At 47.5% G+C, this 15,638-nt stretch overlaps 6 protein-coding genes across 6 annotated transcripts, besides 1 other annotated feature; 3 read left to right on the plus strand and 3 right to left on the minus strand.

Annotated features, from left to right (window-relative positions):
* Positions 1-334: 334 nt before the first annotated feature.
* On the plus strand, positions 335-1,399 carry FPSE_10529 (uncharacterized protein; the record flags this gene model as incomplete). The annotated part of the gene is made up of 3 exons (XM_009263646.1): positions 335-657; positions 713-1,055; positions 1,115-1,399. 3 exons carry the CDS (start codon positions 335-337, stop codon positions 1,397-1,399), a joined length of 951 nt encoding a protein of 316 aa, XP_009261921.1.
* A 128-nt stretch (positions 1,400-1,527) lies between these two features.
* On the minus strand, positions 1,528-4,361 carry FPSE_10528 (uncharacterized protein; the record flags this gene model as incomplete). Its single annotated transcript, XM_009263645.1, has 7 exons — positions 1,528-2,448; positions 2,508-2,941; positions 2,993-3,150; positions 3,202-3,483; positions 3,536-3,998; positions 4,048-4,232; positions 4,279-4,361. 7 exons carry the CDS (start codon positions 4,359-4,361, stop codon positions 1,528-1,530), a joined length of 2,526 nt encoding a protein of 841 aa, XP_009261920.1.
* Positions 4,362-5,386: 1,025 nt separating this feature from the next.
* On the plus strand, positions 5,387-6,379 carry FPSE_10527 (uncharacterized protein; the record flags this gene model as incomplete). The annotated part of the gene is made up of 4 exons (XM_009263644.1): positions 5,387-5,426; positions 5,569-5,835; positions 6,004-6,116; positions 6,197-6,379. 4 exons carry the CDS (start codon positions 5,387-5,389, stop codon positions 6,377-6,379), a joined length of 603 nt encoding a protein of 200 aa, XP_009261919.1.
* Positions 6,380-6,654: 275 nt separating this feature from the next.
* Positions 6,655-6,715: a microsatellite.
* Positions 6,716-6,944: 229 nt separating this feature from the next.
* Positions 6,945-7,717, minus strand: FPSE_10526 (uncharacterized protein; the record flags this gene model as incomplete). The annotated part of the gene is made up of 4 exons (XM_009263643.1): positions 6,945-7,276; positions 7,353-7,528; positions 7,575-7,602; positions 7,687-7,717. The coding sequence occupies 4 exons, from the start codon at positions 7,715-7,717 to the stop codon at positions 6,945-6,947; spliced, it is 567 nt and encodes a 188-aa protein (XP_009261918.1).
* Positions 7,718-8,529: 812 nt separating this feature from the next.
* On the minus strand, positions 8,530-9,639 carry FPSE_10525 (uncharacterized protein; the record flags this gene model as incomplete). Its single annotated transcript, XM_009263642.1, has 1 exon — positions 8,530-9,639. One exon carries the CDS (start codon positions 9,637-9,639, stop codon positions 8,530-8,532), a length of 1,110 nt encoding a protein of 369 aa, XP_009261917.1.
* A 1,152-nt stretch (positions 9,640-10,791) lies between these two features.
* Positions 10,792-15,597, plus strand: FPSE_10524 (uncharacterized protein; the record flags this gene model as incomplete). The annotated part of the gene is made up of 6 exons (XM_009263641.1): positions 10,792-11,239; positions 11,338-12,163; positions 12,946-13,868; positions 14,335-14,497; positions 14,549-15,177; positions 15,266-15,597. The coding sequence occupies 6 exons, from the start codon at positions 10,792-10,794 to the stop codon at positions 15,595-15,597; spliced, it is 3,321 nt and encodes a 1,106-aa protein (XP_009261916.1).
* Between the last annotated feature and the right edge of the window lie 41 nt (positions 15,598-15,638).

The following is a 15,638-nucleotide window of genomic DNA, read 5'->3' on the forward strand; positions in this document are numbered from 1 at the left end:
AATCAATAAAGATCTATCTAGATTAAAAACTCAAATATTTAGATCAAAGTTTTAGCAGTGATAGGTATTGAACTTTCACAATGAAAACATACCAACATATGACAAAGCAGCTGCCTGGCATAATGAACTCTATCATGTGTGCAGGCCTAGAGTGGAGTACGGGCAGGCAGCAACAGCCCCACTAAAGGTTACGGCAAACGCAAACGCACTAGCGCACTAAAGTTACTAGGGCACCTGATCAGCTCGCACCCTTCGCCGCCTTATTTCTCCAACGCAATGCCGCAAAACAAATCATCACCTTCACATCAAACATCCTCACCAGAGCCGAATGATCATGTCTCGCGATCAGGGCGCAACACCCCTCAAGATGTGGGAGTCATCTCCGCCCGAATCATCTCTGCATGAGCTCATCATTGAAAACTCCTGGCTTATCGACCATCCTCTCTGCTGGACTGCGAAACATCTCCAGATTTTGCACTGCGCATTTCACGATATCGACGTCCTTCCAGGAGCCGAAACCCAAACCCAAACCACTCTACCTGATGCGGATGCTGTTCGATTTGCCAAGATGTTGGCCAATCATCGGACACCCCTCAAGAAATACATGGCTGCTATTGAACTTCTCTGCTCCGAGGGAAGTCCTCTGGAACAGGTCAGGTATGTAGTAGCCCCCAGGATAAACTTGAACTTTGCTGACACTTTTCAAACATAGAAGCGATGCGCCATCCTTCATCTTTAATGGACGCAGAGTACGCATTCCCGACTGCGAGGTATTCTGTCCTACAACTACTACAACTTCACCAGCAGCAAATCACAGTACTTCGCCGCTCGTCATCGGGTATTTGCATTACGATCTTGTAATGACCGCACGTGAAAAGAAATTCAAGGCCGGGGTATATTTCGAGGGCGGGTGGAACCACAACATGCTCCAGAAGAAGCTGGAAAAATGCAAACCTGAGATTTGGACTCGAGATCCATATCTCGTATGTGTTATGCTGTCGCTGGCTCAACTTCGGAGACGCGACTTGTATCCATCGCTGCCGGCAAACTATGAAGTAAGTTCTTGCCTTCCCCGTACCATCATCTTCGTGGCTCAGTGCTAACCCCAATCCAGGTTCGTCTTCTTACTTCCAAAAAAGGAGACACTACCCACGCCCATGTGTTCGATGCCGAATTCCACATCAGTGTCCTTGACGAACTGGACGGACCTTCAGAGTACGTGAAAGCGACTTGGCCCACGATCTACCATACCAGAGTCCCCTACGAGCCATACGACACCTTTGCCAGCCGTATCACTGCACACCTTGCGCGCGACATCTATGTGGAGCCAAAGATTATGTTTAAGAATGAAACACCAAGCATGTGGACCCAAACTCTAGTGATGATGGATTCCAAGTAGATTAGACACAGGCAAGCTAGAGTAGTATTTCGATGAGATTAATGTCATGTCATACCTATGATAATATAATATCGGCGTGAAACTATTCTCATTGTCCATTAACATTCTATCTAAAGTTCCAATCTGCATCAGTCGCTGGCCTTCGTGGTATCAAGATCATCATAACGATACGTGGGGATACCGGAAGCCTGCAAGTATTCTAGAGCCGAGATTTGGGCATCCCGGGCGAAGCGGTTAATAAACTCTCCAGGTCTCTTCTTAGAGTTCGGCCAGAGCTCAGTCAGCATGATGACAGCAGGCCGCAATTGTTTCCGATCACCGAAAACGAAGAGTGGAGACAAGGTATTGCCCCAGGTACAATAAAGGTCGGGTCTCTTCATATTGTAAGCTTCGTCAATAGCGAAACCCTTGGCATGCAGCTTGAACATCTTGACACTCTTGTCATTCTCTGAGTCAGCTGGGGTGGCACACAGGATCTCAGCTCTGCGGGCAATATCGTCGAGATACTCGCCCGCGGTCGTCATCGCGATGTCATATTCCTTGCTGCCACTGAATGTCTCCCAATCGATGGCCCCCGTGACGAGGGCACGTAGGCCCGCAATGTCAGGATTCTTGTCGATGCCCTGCTGCAAGTGATGCAATACGGGGGCGTCATCCTGATGCAGAGACCTGACAGTGGGCGAGCGGAGGAGCACGAGGAGCCAGTAAACGCGCGACAGGTGCAGTTTCCAGTTCGAAGGCGGGTCAAAGAAAGAGTTGGGCGCAGCGTTATCGCCCTGGTTAGGGTCTTGGAGCAAACGGCGAAAGGCGACAGACTCATGCGTCATGTCATAGGCACGAACAACAAACCTACGATGGACCCTGGGAGCTCTGCCAACGTGCTTGCGGTCATTGCATCTGGCAGCGATCATGGCGCTACGGTTGTCAATACGGCTCGCGAAGTTGTCGACATCGACGTTGGTGGGGGCTGAGCAGAAGATCGGACCAAGCGATGCCTGCATCACAAGAGTGGCAGCGGCTGCAAAGGTAGTCGTGCTAGAACCGGGACACTAAAAAACAAGTCAGCATCTAGTTGAAGATTCCTAAATGGAATGTGATCGATACTTACAGATGTGGCGATACCCAGACCGAGAGGGCGATACTCAAGATAAGCACAGAGACGCTTGTGATCACTGGGAAGAGCTTCATCGACAATCGCGTCAGCGTATTCCTTGTCGACGCCTTCAAGGAAGTTAACGACCGGGAGCGGACGGAGAGTGGCAGGGGCATCCCGGAGCATCATGGCTTCCATTGCCTCCACGATATCCCGTGGTGCTGGCTTCGACATCCACTGATAGAAGCCTTGGCCACGAAGGAGCGCGCGATGCAGATCCATGCGATCGTGTACCTTGGCCAGGAGATCCCTCTTCTCAATAGTCATCAACTTCTCATCCAACATATGCTGCGGAAATTGAGGGTCTGAGGGAAGACCCAAAAGGTCAAAATTGACAGGATCGGCGTCAGACCGGAAGAGATTGGCAGCGTCGACCCTGCGCTTGTGATCTGGCAGCTTATCTTCGAAAACGAGGGAAACGCAATTCTAATGCTGTTGACCCTTGTCCTGGGCGGCTTCGCGGCTGCAATAGCACTTGATCTCATAAGGCGCGTCGGGTTTCACCTTCGTCTGGACGATCAAGAAAAGCTCATGTTTCTCGATGGCATGGTCAGAGAGCTCGGGGATGTCCTCAGAAGAAGACACGATTTTGGCGTTCCTAGATGGTGTCAGTGGTTATTGAGCAGGTGCACGGCTATGGGATACTGACCAGGTCTCTTCTTCCGTCTCATCACTGGGCGAATTGAACAGAGCCACCTTGACAAGGTGGCCTTTCTGCAGATGTACCCATGCTTGTTTATGCTTGAACTCGGGGGTCCGGGCGATCACCAGGTAGAGAGACGTGGCCTTGTCGATTGTACCGTCGGGCGGTGTAACAAAGTAACCGCTGAACTTGGTCGCAGCGATCTCCTTACGCCTCTCGTTTAGCCACATGATGTCTTGAGACGTTCCTTGGACAATAGCTGTCACATGGCTGAGGTCATCGGGATGGCTATTCGAACAATCAGCAACTCAGATCATACACCATGATGTATGTTACTTACCTGTATCGCAGCGGGAACTGATCGCCCCTGAGAGTGGACTCTTTGGCGAGTCGAGCCTCATTCCAAGTCTGGTCATCACCATAGGGATAATGGAAGGGTGGAGGAAGTCTGTCCAGACCCAGCCTCCTCTCGAAGTCAACGGCCCCTTTACCCACGAGGAAGGTGAATGACTGCTGTTTCAGGAAGGTTTGCAGATTAACTCCTTTACCGATGGGCTTGTTGTCATTGACCCAACTATTGACCTCCCTATCGGCGCTACGAAAAGGACAACCGTAGCCGACAATTGTGACTGGTGCTGTCACAGAGACTGTGAGTATGCACACCTTGTCCTTGTCCTTGACCCGGAATTGGTCAACGATAGATGCTGGGGCGGCAAGACACTTGGCTTGTGTCTTTCCGCGAGGAAAGCGGACTTCTACAGTTTGGCGATCATTCGCCTCAACCTTGCTTTTGCCAAAGGTGTCTATCTGAGGTCAGTAAAGGCTGCATCGGACCATATGGGGGGAACTCACACCGGTGCTTTACGCCAAAACCGACATTTTCGTTGTCGGTCTGACCCTCGCCGAGAGGGAAGCTGATCTCGAACAAGAAAACTGGGTCTTTATCTCGAGATATGAAAAGGATGAGCCTGGAGGTAAGCTTGGTAGGCCCCGCGAAGGATTTGGATGCAGCAAGGACTTGACCACAGTTGCCCATGCTAATGGTTGTTAGATAGCCCAACGTTGACTGCAATGAACACTCACAATACTACACAGTCCTGAAGGGAGGTGGCTGTGTGAAGCGCTTCGTGAGCTGAGGCCGAGTCCTTCATGTTTTGTTGTGGCATGGCGACAAGAGAATGAAGGAGGATGTTGGCGGTGACTGTAGAGGCTGAGTAACGTTTTTTTTTTTGAAGAAGAAAAGAAACGGACAAAATACGGAGAGGATCTGGGATCAGATGTGGTGGGTTACCTTAGTAATATAGCATGTTTTTCTCCATTGTTTATTTATTTCCTTTACTTGCCAGGCTGGTTACTAAAAAATAGGGACTCAAAGCAGAATCGATGGAATTATTAGTCCACTCTTAGTCCATATATACACTAAGAGTGATCTAAAATTTATGTTAGCGACTAAACCAGTACCGGTTTTCATGCAAACGAACTGCCTGCCCAGTCACGAGATCGCGTTTATTGTTGAAGTCATAGGCAGCCCTCTCAGACAGCTGCCAGCCACCTGGCAGACACCAACCGACATCAAGAAAGCCTTGCCAAGAGATCACTATTACCGCAAACTGGACACACTCAAGAAAGCGGAGAAGAAGTACGGCAGAGTCGATCTGGGAAACAAATACAAGGACACCTACAAGCTCCCAGACCGACCAAAGACGAAGCGCGGCAAAGATTAGGCCCATGTATGCCGAATGATCCTGCAACGCCAACACGAGACCATCGAGGACAAGAGACAGCTGGTGATGACCTCCGGACCACTTGGCAAATACGCAGAAGACGACGATGACCTCGGCGACCCAGAAAAAGACATCTTCCCATTTCACGCACCCTGCCTTATAGACCAACCCGACGATATCAAGAAGCACTACCCGTTCTTAAAGCTATACCCACCGGAAGCAGGGTAATCTCCAGTAAGGGAAGCATAAGAGAATTACAATAGACTCGCCGAGATATACAAGAAATGGGGATATAAAATGGGCCAGGATAAGCGGAAAATCTGGATCGAGAATATAGCCGACATCGCCTATACACCGGGCACACCCACAGTCAGAAGCTCCAAATTCATCAAACGACAAAATCACTCATAGGCCAGACCCACCATCGCCAAAGTGATCTACAGCAAAGATAAGGTTACGAAGTCACCATGCCTCGCCGACTGGCAGAACAAATTTCCAAATGCCGACGTCACAAAATGGGAAATAAATGAAGACGGACCGAGCAAAGTCTTCATCGGAAATAAGCAACAGGAGGGACGACTTGACGATGAGGTCTGAAAGAAACTCCAGGACACAGCGGCAATTATTATTACCACCAAACGCACCCCAGGTAAGACCCCGACGAAGAGACAGCGCTCAAGCTCGGCAGCATCAACGCCAAATACACAGAAGGGGCACAAAATTGAGGCAAGTTTCCGAGGATCGACGAAACCTACGACTCCAAAGCCCAATGGCATGACGGCAGACCCAGATACCATCACCAAAGCAGTCACCGATATGCAGAAGAAAAAGGACGACGAGCTGGTAACCAAGTTCGCCGACATGATGAAGAAAAGGGATATGTGTGAGGGCATTGGAGTCATAATGCTCAAAAAAAGTATAATTGAAGATGGAAACCTTATACTCAGGGGCCGTGCAACGCCTCAGCGACATCATGGTCGTCATATAAACAATCAAATGGTCGTCACCATCCGCTAAGTGAGGGACCCATTGAAACGAGCAAGGACGAGAGAATCAGTGATACAACCCAACCAGAAACATATAGAACAAGAACTAGACGACCTGAAACGAGAACAACAGGCGCTGAGGGAGAAGGACAGGGAGTACGACGCATTGTCCAACGGCGACGACGAACACAAAATGAACCCCAGACTCAGGGTACTAGAAGAATTAACCGCTGGGATCACAAGAGACAAAGTTATTAGGGCAGCTTAGGCCACTTAGACTATACATCTTAGACTACTTATTGTTATGGCCTAAGACTTAGGAGGCCAACTTTTCTGCTCTCCATTAGCCCAGCCAGCACACTGAAGAACAACACGACGCGTGAAGGGGCATCAACGCGCCATAGACAGAAAAAGGGGACAAATAGGGAACACCGCGACATGAACACAAAAATGGAGACAGGGAAAGAAACGTAGACAATGCACTGTGGGAGACAACTCAGAGAATACACACATCTTGACGCATGCCAGTCCACATCCGCATAGTTTTCCATTCCAATCCATCGCTCACAAGAATTATCATCGACGAAATAAATCGATTATCAAGTAGAGAACGCGACTTTATCGTTGCACATGACATTGAATGTTTGATGGATCCTCGTCGACCCCCTCCAAGGCGGATGAAGGGCCACGCAAGAAGCGCCAAACCACAAGCAAAAGTACCAAAAAAGGCACCAAAGACGACCGCGTGAATGGTAACAGTGACGGTAGAGACGGTGATAGTGACAATGATAACGAGAGGGATGGTGACGGAAATTCACTAGCTACTACTACCCTGAGGAGGGAGAAGAAGAACGCTGGTTGGGTTTGTCCATATCCGCTTGTGTACCCTGGGATGCATTTCTATCCCGCGCTTCAAATCCTATCTCTCAGTCAACATGATTGTTGATGCGACACTCATACCGGTAGCAAAACAGGGGCCGAAAAAGATAAACATTGACATTTGTACTTTTGTAGATATCCTTAAGACAGTGAAGCGCCTCTATTCTAGCGACACATTGATCAAGCCGCAGGCGTTCTCTATAATGCCCGATCTTCCGCCTCGTTTCGAGATGTCGAACCACTTCGTCATATAGACCGCCAAAGGGTTGCTAGGAATTCGACCATTCCGGAAGTCGGCTCTGTAGGCGTCGGATATGTTGAATTGAAGAAAGCAAACAAAACGCCCTGCGATGTGTATAACGAAGACGCTACCAGAACACACTTCTTTGCGGTGACTCATCTTGGCCACGATGGCTTCGCATGACATCTGAGCGAGGACGTTGTCGTCAATGGCAGGTTGATTATTGTAAAACCTGATTACTTTTTTGGCTTCTACGAGCGCAAAGAAGTGTAATGATATATTCTCCTTTAGAGAGTAGGCCTCCATCATCCTCAGCCGTGAACGTACTGCTGGCAGTGTTGTAGGACATTCTCTTTGGTTCACGGTGCTCAAGAGCGCCGATGTCACCCGGTCGCTGAGCAATATGAAGAATGTGTCGTAGCACATTGTTGATTAGGAGAACTGTGTGATTCTCACTTGCGACGTCGGAGGCTTTTGCTTTTTCGCGATAGGATGCGTCGGAACTGTTGGACTTTATGTCAAGTGACATAGTACCGCTAGATTGCTCACGCATTGCGCCAGGAGTAGACGACCGAAGCTAATCAGAAAGGTTAGTCTAAGTCTTGAGGTAAAACAATAAAAAACCTAAAGGACATTATTTTAGTAGCACAAATTGACATACCAATTTCTTCTCCTTTGATCTCAACGGCCATTGTTTCTGATACGCCGAGGCTAGGAACAGACTAGATGAATGTAACGGTCCATGGACGTGTGCAAAGAAAGGTTGATTGAGCTAAGTTGGTGCGGGCGGCCACAGCGCAGAAGGAGTCGTGTTGGCCCACTCTGGCTGACTAATGGGGCTGCCACTTCCGTTAGCAGGTATCTACAAACACAGCTCAGACACTTGCCAGCTATACCTCTTGGTTTCGGTTTTAAATTCCCATTGTTCGACATTTCATCTACACAATCCTTCTTGGGCTTGATAGTGTAAGCTTCAGGTATTTTGGCAAGGTGTTGCGAGTGACTTGAAAGAGAAGACGGTTCTCCGGAGATTTCGACACTGGAGGGTGCTGGGGGGAGTAGGATCGCTGGTGACGGGGAATATTCTTGAGGAGAAGAAGAAGAAAAGATGAGATTAGTAGGTCATGTTATGGCGCTTATACTATATTCTTCAAGGTATCTATTTTATACCCTAACACGTAGGGGGAGCATAAGGGAACTAACTCTAATCTGTGCAAATGGTGCTCATCCTGGTTATCGTTGGCATCTTTGGTATCACAATTAAAGTCACGTACCACGAAAGGAAGAAGAACTTATGATAACAGATATGTCATAATGCAGTTGGGATAAGAACAATGTATTCTATATAGACAGACTTTTGTTGCTGCTCAAACCGGTTTCCCTGTACATTCTAGGTGAGATTCCCCCACTGTCCCAACATGCCGATTCGAGAACGTGGGGACAGGCATGATCAATGGTAGAGCCACTGCAATGATCTTTATCAAGCATTGACCACAGTAACGCATCAACAGTCGGGTATGTCTCCATCTTCATCTTCTGATTCAGCCTCTGGAGGCAGCTCACGGTCTTTTCGGACAAGAAGTCCGATATTGTCTAGAACTTCGTCAAATTCGAAATCGCCCTCTTCCTCGAACGTCGACGCAAAAGTATAAATGAAATCGGCTGTATCGGCAAGGTCGTCTTTCTTCGTGTAATCTCGAAGACAGGACCATTCGGCTTCGACGTACTCGACATCACAATCGCGGTACACTACATCGAGATACATGTCATCATCTCTAACCCAGCTAGTGGTATCGTCGATGATCCAGAGACGGGGTATGCGATGGATTTCGTGAAGAGAACTCTCTATCCAGTTCGCCAACAAGCCTCGTGGAGAGTTTTGCATTTTCAGTTCGTAGATATCAGCTGGAAAGTTGACGTTCCAGCTGCTGTCATATTTGAGAGCAATGTTCCAATCTTGGATGATTGTGAATTTCCGCTGACCAAGGAATGGTGCCAGTAGGTTCATACCGTGCATATCTTTGGGTAAATACCGAAGGGTATGGGGGGCAATGCAGAAGATGTCCCTACGAGGGACCACGATTGGACACCAGGGCTTAGCCTTCCTGTGTGGGATAAGGGTTGAAGGGAAATCTGCTATGAACCATGGGTATTCGTCTTCCTGGCTGGCGATTTTGAGCCATTTGTTGATTTCTAGGTACTCGGCAATAGCATCCCTAGACTCTCTGCAGGCCATCCAGAGGCCTCGGTCCCAGAGGTGGGCAGAGTTGGTGGGTGGGGAGTCGTGTAGCTTCTTTCCGCTCAAGGCTCTCAGCTTGACGTATCCGGTATCGTCGTGCTCTTCATCGTCGCTATTGTACCAACCGTCCAAATCTTCGTCTAAGACGATAAAGTCATCGTCGTCCCAATTCTCTTGCACCACATCAGCGGTGACGTACTGAATGGCGCGATCGTTCTTGGTTTGCGGTAGGCATGCTTCCTTCCAGATTCTCCAACGAAGCTCCGGGGGTAGTTTAGGGAATCCGTGGAAGGTCGGAGTTGGGGTCGGGGTCGGGGCAGCGACCTCAGTGACCTTGGTCTCGGTAGAATCTTCGTGGTCGGTTGTAGAAGTCATGATAATTCCTGCAAAGCGTTAGACTTAGTAGGTAGGTAGATGAGATAGTGGCGAGAAAACATACCCCTGAGAAAAGGTGCGGATCGGGTGCATGAAAAATGAAGGAATGAAGGAATGAGGAGATGAAGATGTTTGAATTATAGCACGTGACGATATTTGGCTGCTAGGCAGATGCGGAAGATGGCAGTGACAGTGACAGTGTCTGGCAGGTAGTAAGATGCACCTTCCTAACCTTTATATGACAGTAGGATCAACGCAATTCAGACAAAATTTATAGACGAATCTTAAGTTACCTTGAGACTAATAAAACAATAACAGTGACTTAACATTCGTTTTAACCACTAAATCAGTATCGATTTGAATCCAATCCGCATGACTAGGTTGCATCTCAAAGGGAGCAAATGACCGCCTCACCATCTTATTGCTACCCGCCTGCTAGTCTGATGTGTCTGCGGTGAGTGTATACGGCACTTGCCAGTGAAAACGGCCGACTTTCTACACTATGTCCAAAATAACCAGCTTGCTTTCATTCACAAGACAATCACTGTCCAATGTCTGGTGGGGGAAACAAAGGGTCTAAACAAACGCGATCATGGCTGAGACAAAGCAGGGAGCCTGGTTGTTGTACCAAGAAAGTGTTGCTAAGCCACAAAGGGCACTTCATTGTTCAAGTGAATAGCGTTACGTGAGAAGAGGACAGACATCACTGCTTTTCATCCAGTGAAAGCCAAAAGAAGACATTGTTCAACATTAGTTTCGCTTAAATTTACCTCCAGCATACGGCTAAAAGTGAGACATCCACAACGGAAGCGACCTGGTGTTGCACAAGACGGGGCAAACAAAAGTATCAACCACACAGAAGCTCCCTCATAGCCTATACTGTGGCTGTGCTATGGCTATGCTGTGTTATCTCAATGAACAAGTCCTCCACGTGTCAGAGAGTCGGACTACCGACATCATAAGAGACGAAATTAGTAGGATAACTTATGATACTGTTTAGACTATTTATTCTTATATCCTACGACTTGAGAGGTCAACATTTCCCACATCTTATACCAAGTGCCTACCTGACTAACTTAAAGAATCCAGACAAAACAGCGCTCAACACATACAACTCTCCGTTCTTAACGAAACACAGTGCAAACTGCAGACATGGCCGAGAAGCACCCCCACCTCCTCAGATACCGTAAAAGGTCGGTATGGATTCTTGCATTCTACCTACCGATTCTTATCGTCCCCTGGGTTCTTACCTGCATCCTCATGCACCGCCCAATCTTCCTCCCACCGTACATCAACCAGCGTGGCGAATACTCTATGACCGATATGCAAAAGATCCAAGACTGGAGTACTGCGATAATTATTCTCAGTCGTATTGCCGCAACTCTTGGATTACCCATTGTTTCAGCTTTGATGGCCCAAGCTGTTGTGGTGTACTCCCAGCTACGAAAGGAAGGCCAAGATGAGAAACTCAACGTAATCCAACTCTTTGCTCTATCTGACAGAGGATGGATGGACCTACCCATCTTGTGGACCTCTTGCTTTGGAGCACGATCTCATTACTCTAAATTCCTCTGGTTAGCAGCCGGCCTCGTCCTCATTAGTGAGTCACACCCTTAAGCTAAGCATGTTGTACATGGACCAAATGAACTGAATTGTCGCCAATAGCAATTATACAGCCACCACTTCAATCACTTCTAGTCCCCTACGATCCTCTGAACGTCGTTACTTGTAATAACAATCCCGTGGAAATCACTAGCCGAGATAAAACGTGCAACAGAACGGGTGTGGAATCCCGTGTTGTCGGCATCGACCCGGAGCCGAGTGTCATGGAGCTGATGCCTCGTAATCTGGCTACCAATCTTATACGCCAAAAGTTGAAAAGTTTTAGCATGTCGGATGTTCAGACAAATCTGTGGCACGAAGATACAAACTACGAGCCTTTCGCCGTGAAAGAGCAACGAGCCCAAACGTTTAACTGGATACAAAAGTGGGATTCGCTCATCGGTTACTTCGCTGCATCCCTTGCAAATGGCACATCTACTGGTATTTTACGCGAACATGCGATGCGAATAAATTCGACAATAAATTGCAAAGCGGGCAATGTGCCGTCAACCTGTTCAGGGCCAATGCCGTTTTTTGCCGTTTTCAACCATACGGGATTTGCAACTTCCGGGATTAAAGCGACTGTATGTGTTGAGGGCAATCACAGCGCTGTACCATGGACCAGGGGTCGAGACCGGCAGGACATCCGCGAGTACATGTGGCTCATGCTCGAGGTAGCCCAGCGGGCGGATGGTAGGAGAGTTGACGGACAGGCCCTCCTTGAAGATGTCACCTCTTTTAACATATCATGTCGCGCTTCTTCAACTAGGGGATATTTTGAGCTTGGTAATCACTGGAATAATCAGGTCTTCAAACCATTAGTGGATAAGTGGCCGACCCCTAATGATATCCGCAAGAACTTCAACGACTATGGATCCTTTGTAGGCAAGTATGAAGATCGCGACCGTCGACCTGTAACTGTGTAAGTCGTGCAACGAGGTCAAAGGCAGAGTGCTAATAAATTGATAGTGATCCAGCACTGGAGCCAGATCTACATGTCACCTGGAATCAATGGGTGTGCTTTATTGTGTGATTGCGTCTAGCTTCCTAGCTTGTGACCGATTTCCCCCCTATCAACGCCAGCAACGAAGCAACATCACGACTTCTCCATCCTCTCAATTAGCCAGTTACTGCTACAGGTTAACTATAGCCTATAGCAATTCCTTCTCTTCCTCACTAGGTCTATTATCCTTAATATTATCTTTAATATTATCTTTAAATATAGCAATCTTCTCTTAGGCTTCCTTCTTTTTACCGCTATAATAAGTAATTAAAGATATTAAAAAGGCTATATAGCTAAAATAGTATATCTTAATAAATAGGCTATTAGCTATACCTTTAAGAGCCTTATTAATATTACTAAAGGAGTTACTTTCTATTAGGTTATTATATTAATAATAGTAGATATTATTAAGAGATATCTTAATACCTCTAAAGAGGATAAGCCTAGCCTTTCTGTAATTAGGGCTACTGATAGCTTATTTAAGAGTTTATGTATAATCTATCTTTAAAGGTGGTTGTTGTTTGTGGTTGTCGTTTTGCGGTTATTATATATGGTTTTGTGATATGTTAATATGGGTAGAAGGAAGAGGAAAGAAACCGGATTGAAGCAATGCATTTTGTGCCCCTTCTAAACCTTATAGTAGGGTAAAGGTTATGTGTGAGGGCATTGGAGTCATGATGCTTAAAAAAGTGTAATTGAAGATGGAAACCCTATCAACAGGTCACCTGGAATAGTCCTCCGAACCTCTTCGATGACTTCGCGATAGGTACACCTGGACCTCTTGCTCTCGTAGCACTGTCACTTTTCGGCAGTGGGTCGTTCTTCCACATTGCTAGCGAGCGGCCTCAGAGGGACATGAACTACACGATGCGCGATATCTGCGAGTCAGGAAACTACCCATTTCAGCGTATCATCCTCGATCATCTCGATTACAGCAAACTATGTGCTGGAGAACTCAGCATGTATAGGGAAGAGTACCCACCAGCAGGGAACTCTATCGGCAATGTCAAATATGAGTTCCTACCTATTTTCGTTGCACGCATCTTGGAGACCTTTAGCTATCCGAAACAGGCCGAATCTCTTTTAGAGATAGGAATGTTCTTTGCAAATGAAGTACTCCTTAGAGAATCGGCCAGTGTGTTTGGGACTGTATGGTCACGATGGATATATTCATCCCCTGGCTGGACGATCCTCAAACCACGAAAGACTAATATAGCGATTGTAGTTATCTTTGCTTTGATCGTGTTGCAATCTGTTTGCCTCATATGGCTAGTGTGGTACATCGCATCAACGCCAACATGGGCAGATCGATATGACTCTTTTGCGCTGGCGCAGCTCGGTGCACAATTGGATGGACTTCGTGGAGGAGGGCTTCGAAGTGCTAGTAAAGACGACGCGGAGTATCTCAAGAGCCAGAGTGGGATGGTTGGTGTTTTAGGTGTTAAGAAGAAGCAGACGACATCGACGGATGAGTCGTTGGGAAATGATCCTGTGAATGTTCAAGATACTCCCCAAGATAACGGATTAGCCCAAGACGAAACTCCTATACTGGCTCTTGGGGGAGATTGTCCGACGAGCTCCACGTACACTGCTACCGGTTGGTTTGGTCAGCGCCGTAACAAAGGTAGATCTCCCTGCACCAGTTCATGATCCTTTAGCTTAGGCCTTATTATCATTATGATGAGTTACGAGGTAAAATTATTAATAAAGCATAACCATAACCTAAAGGAATGATATAATATGGTCCCTTGATCAACGCTTGATAAGTGCTTCTTATCTTCGCGGTATGTAACTTTGTTGTTGAAACAAAAGATGCTGACTTGGATGGGACGTTGCCAAGGATAAGGATGAGCACCAGTTGTACAGATTAGGTCTAGTTCCCTTGTGATCCCCTCATCATGTTTAGAATTCCCTCATACTTGCACATTCTTACTAACATATGAAGCCATCTTCATATGTAGCAACGATCCTTTGCCTTGATATCGTCACGATCATGTCGAGTGAAACAGTAGTTGTTACCCATCCGAGGTCGGATCATATATCCAGCCATGAGCTCAGTAACTACAGTCCTCCTGGAGACACTCAACCAGGCCGAGAAATGCTACAACAATCGAAGCCAATGATCCCCAAATTCCAAATTGCTGCGGCTGGCTTCTCGTTCTTTTGCGCCGGCGTTGACGGTGCCACTCTCGGACCTCTCCTTCCATACATCATACAGTCGTTCACGATCAACGAAGGTGAGGTTGCTATAATGTACGTGCCTCATTCCATATCTCCAGATGAATCACTAACATTGGACCGTAGCTATGCCTGTATTTTCGTAGGATGGGTCATCGCCGCCGTGACAAATCTGTTCCTTGCCACGAAACTATCTTTCTCCGCTCTCTTGACGCTTGGCGCTACACTCCAGCTTGCGGCACAATGTCTGCGCCCGTGGGCATCTCAACCAGTATTCTTCATAAGCTTTGCAGTTCAGGCTGTCGGCATGGGCTATCAGGATACACATGCGAATGCTTGGGCAAGCGGACTTCCGAATGCTCACCGCTGCCTGGGCTTCATCCATGCCATGTTTGCCCTGGGCTGCCTTGTTGGACCTTTGGTTGCGACAGCAATCGCGACAGCCACAGGGTCGGGCCATTCTAAAACAAATGGAATTGAGGCGTGGAGGATGGGCTACTTCCAACTCATCGGTATTCATGCTCTGAACCTTGTTTGTATGCTTCTTGCTTTTGGCAACCCACTGAGACAGCGAAAAGCCCCCGAGGGGGCAATTCCTCAGCCCTCTACTACTGGTACTGTTGACTCGGATGTCATTCAACAACGACGTAATAAGAATGCCCTTCGCGATATCGGACAACTTCTCAAAATGAAGAATTTCTGGCTCATTGGTGGTTTCTACCTTTTCAACTGTGGCGCATGGTCTGCTGCTGGGGGTCAGTTCTTTCTCTTTTCTTTATTGTCCTTTTATTCGTCCTCATCATCACCCGCACTTCACTATATTTTATCTGACCTGAATCATAGGATGGGTGGTTGAATATCTTGTAGCCCATCGTGATGGCGCTCTCGAAAAGGTCGGATATGTTCCCACGGGCTTCTGGGCTGGCCTGTTCCTCGGTCGTCTACTCCTGGCTGAGCCGACACATCGCTTTGGCGAGCAAAGGGCCATCATGTGCCTTAGTGCTGTGTGCTTGATATTTCATCTTTTGTTTTGGCTTGTCCCGAATCTAGTTGCAAGCGCTGTGGCCTTCTCCTTCATGGGCTTCTTTTTCGGTCCCTTCTTTGCTACCGGTATGAGTGTCGCATCAAGAATGTTTCCTCGCAAGATTCAGTCAATGGCTTTGGGTGAGTATTAGTTTGATTTTCCATTTAGTCACTATTCATGGTCCTGTCCTCT

Source organism: Fusarium pseudograminearum, chromosome 4, assembly GCF_000303195.2.
Source record: "Fusarium pseudograminearum CS3096 chromosome 4, whole genome shotgun sequence".
NCBI classification, from domain to species: Eukaryota; Fungi; Ascomycota; class Sordariomycetes; order Hypocreales; family Nectriaceae; genus Fusarium; species Fusarium pseudograminearum.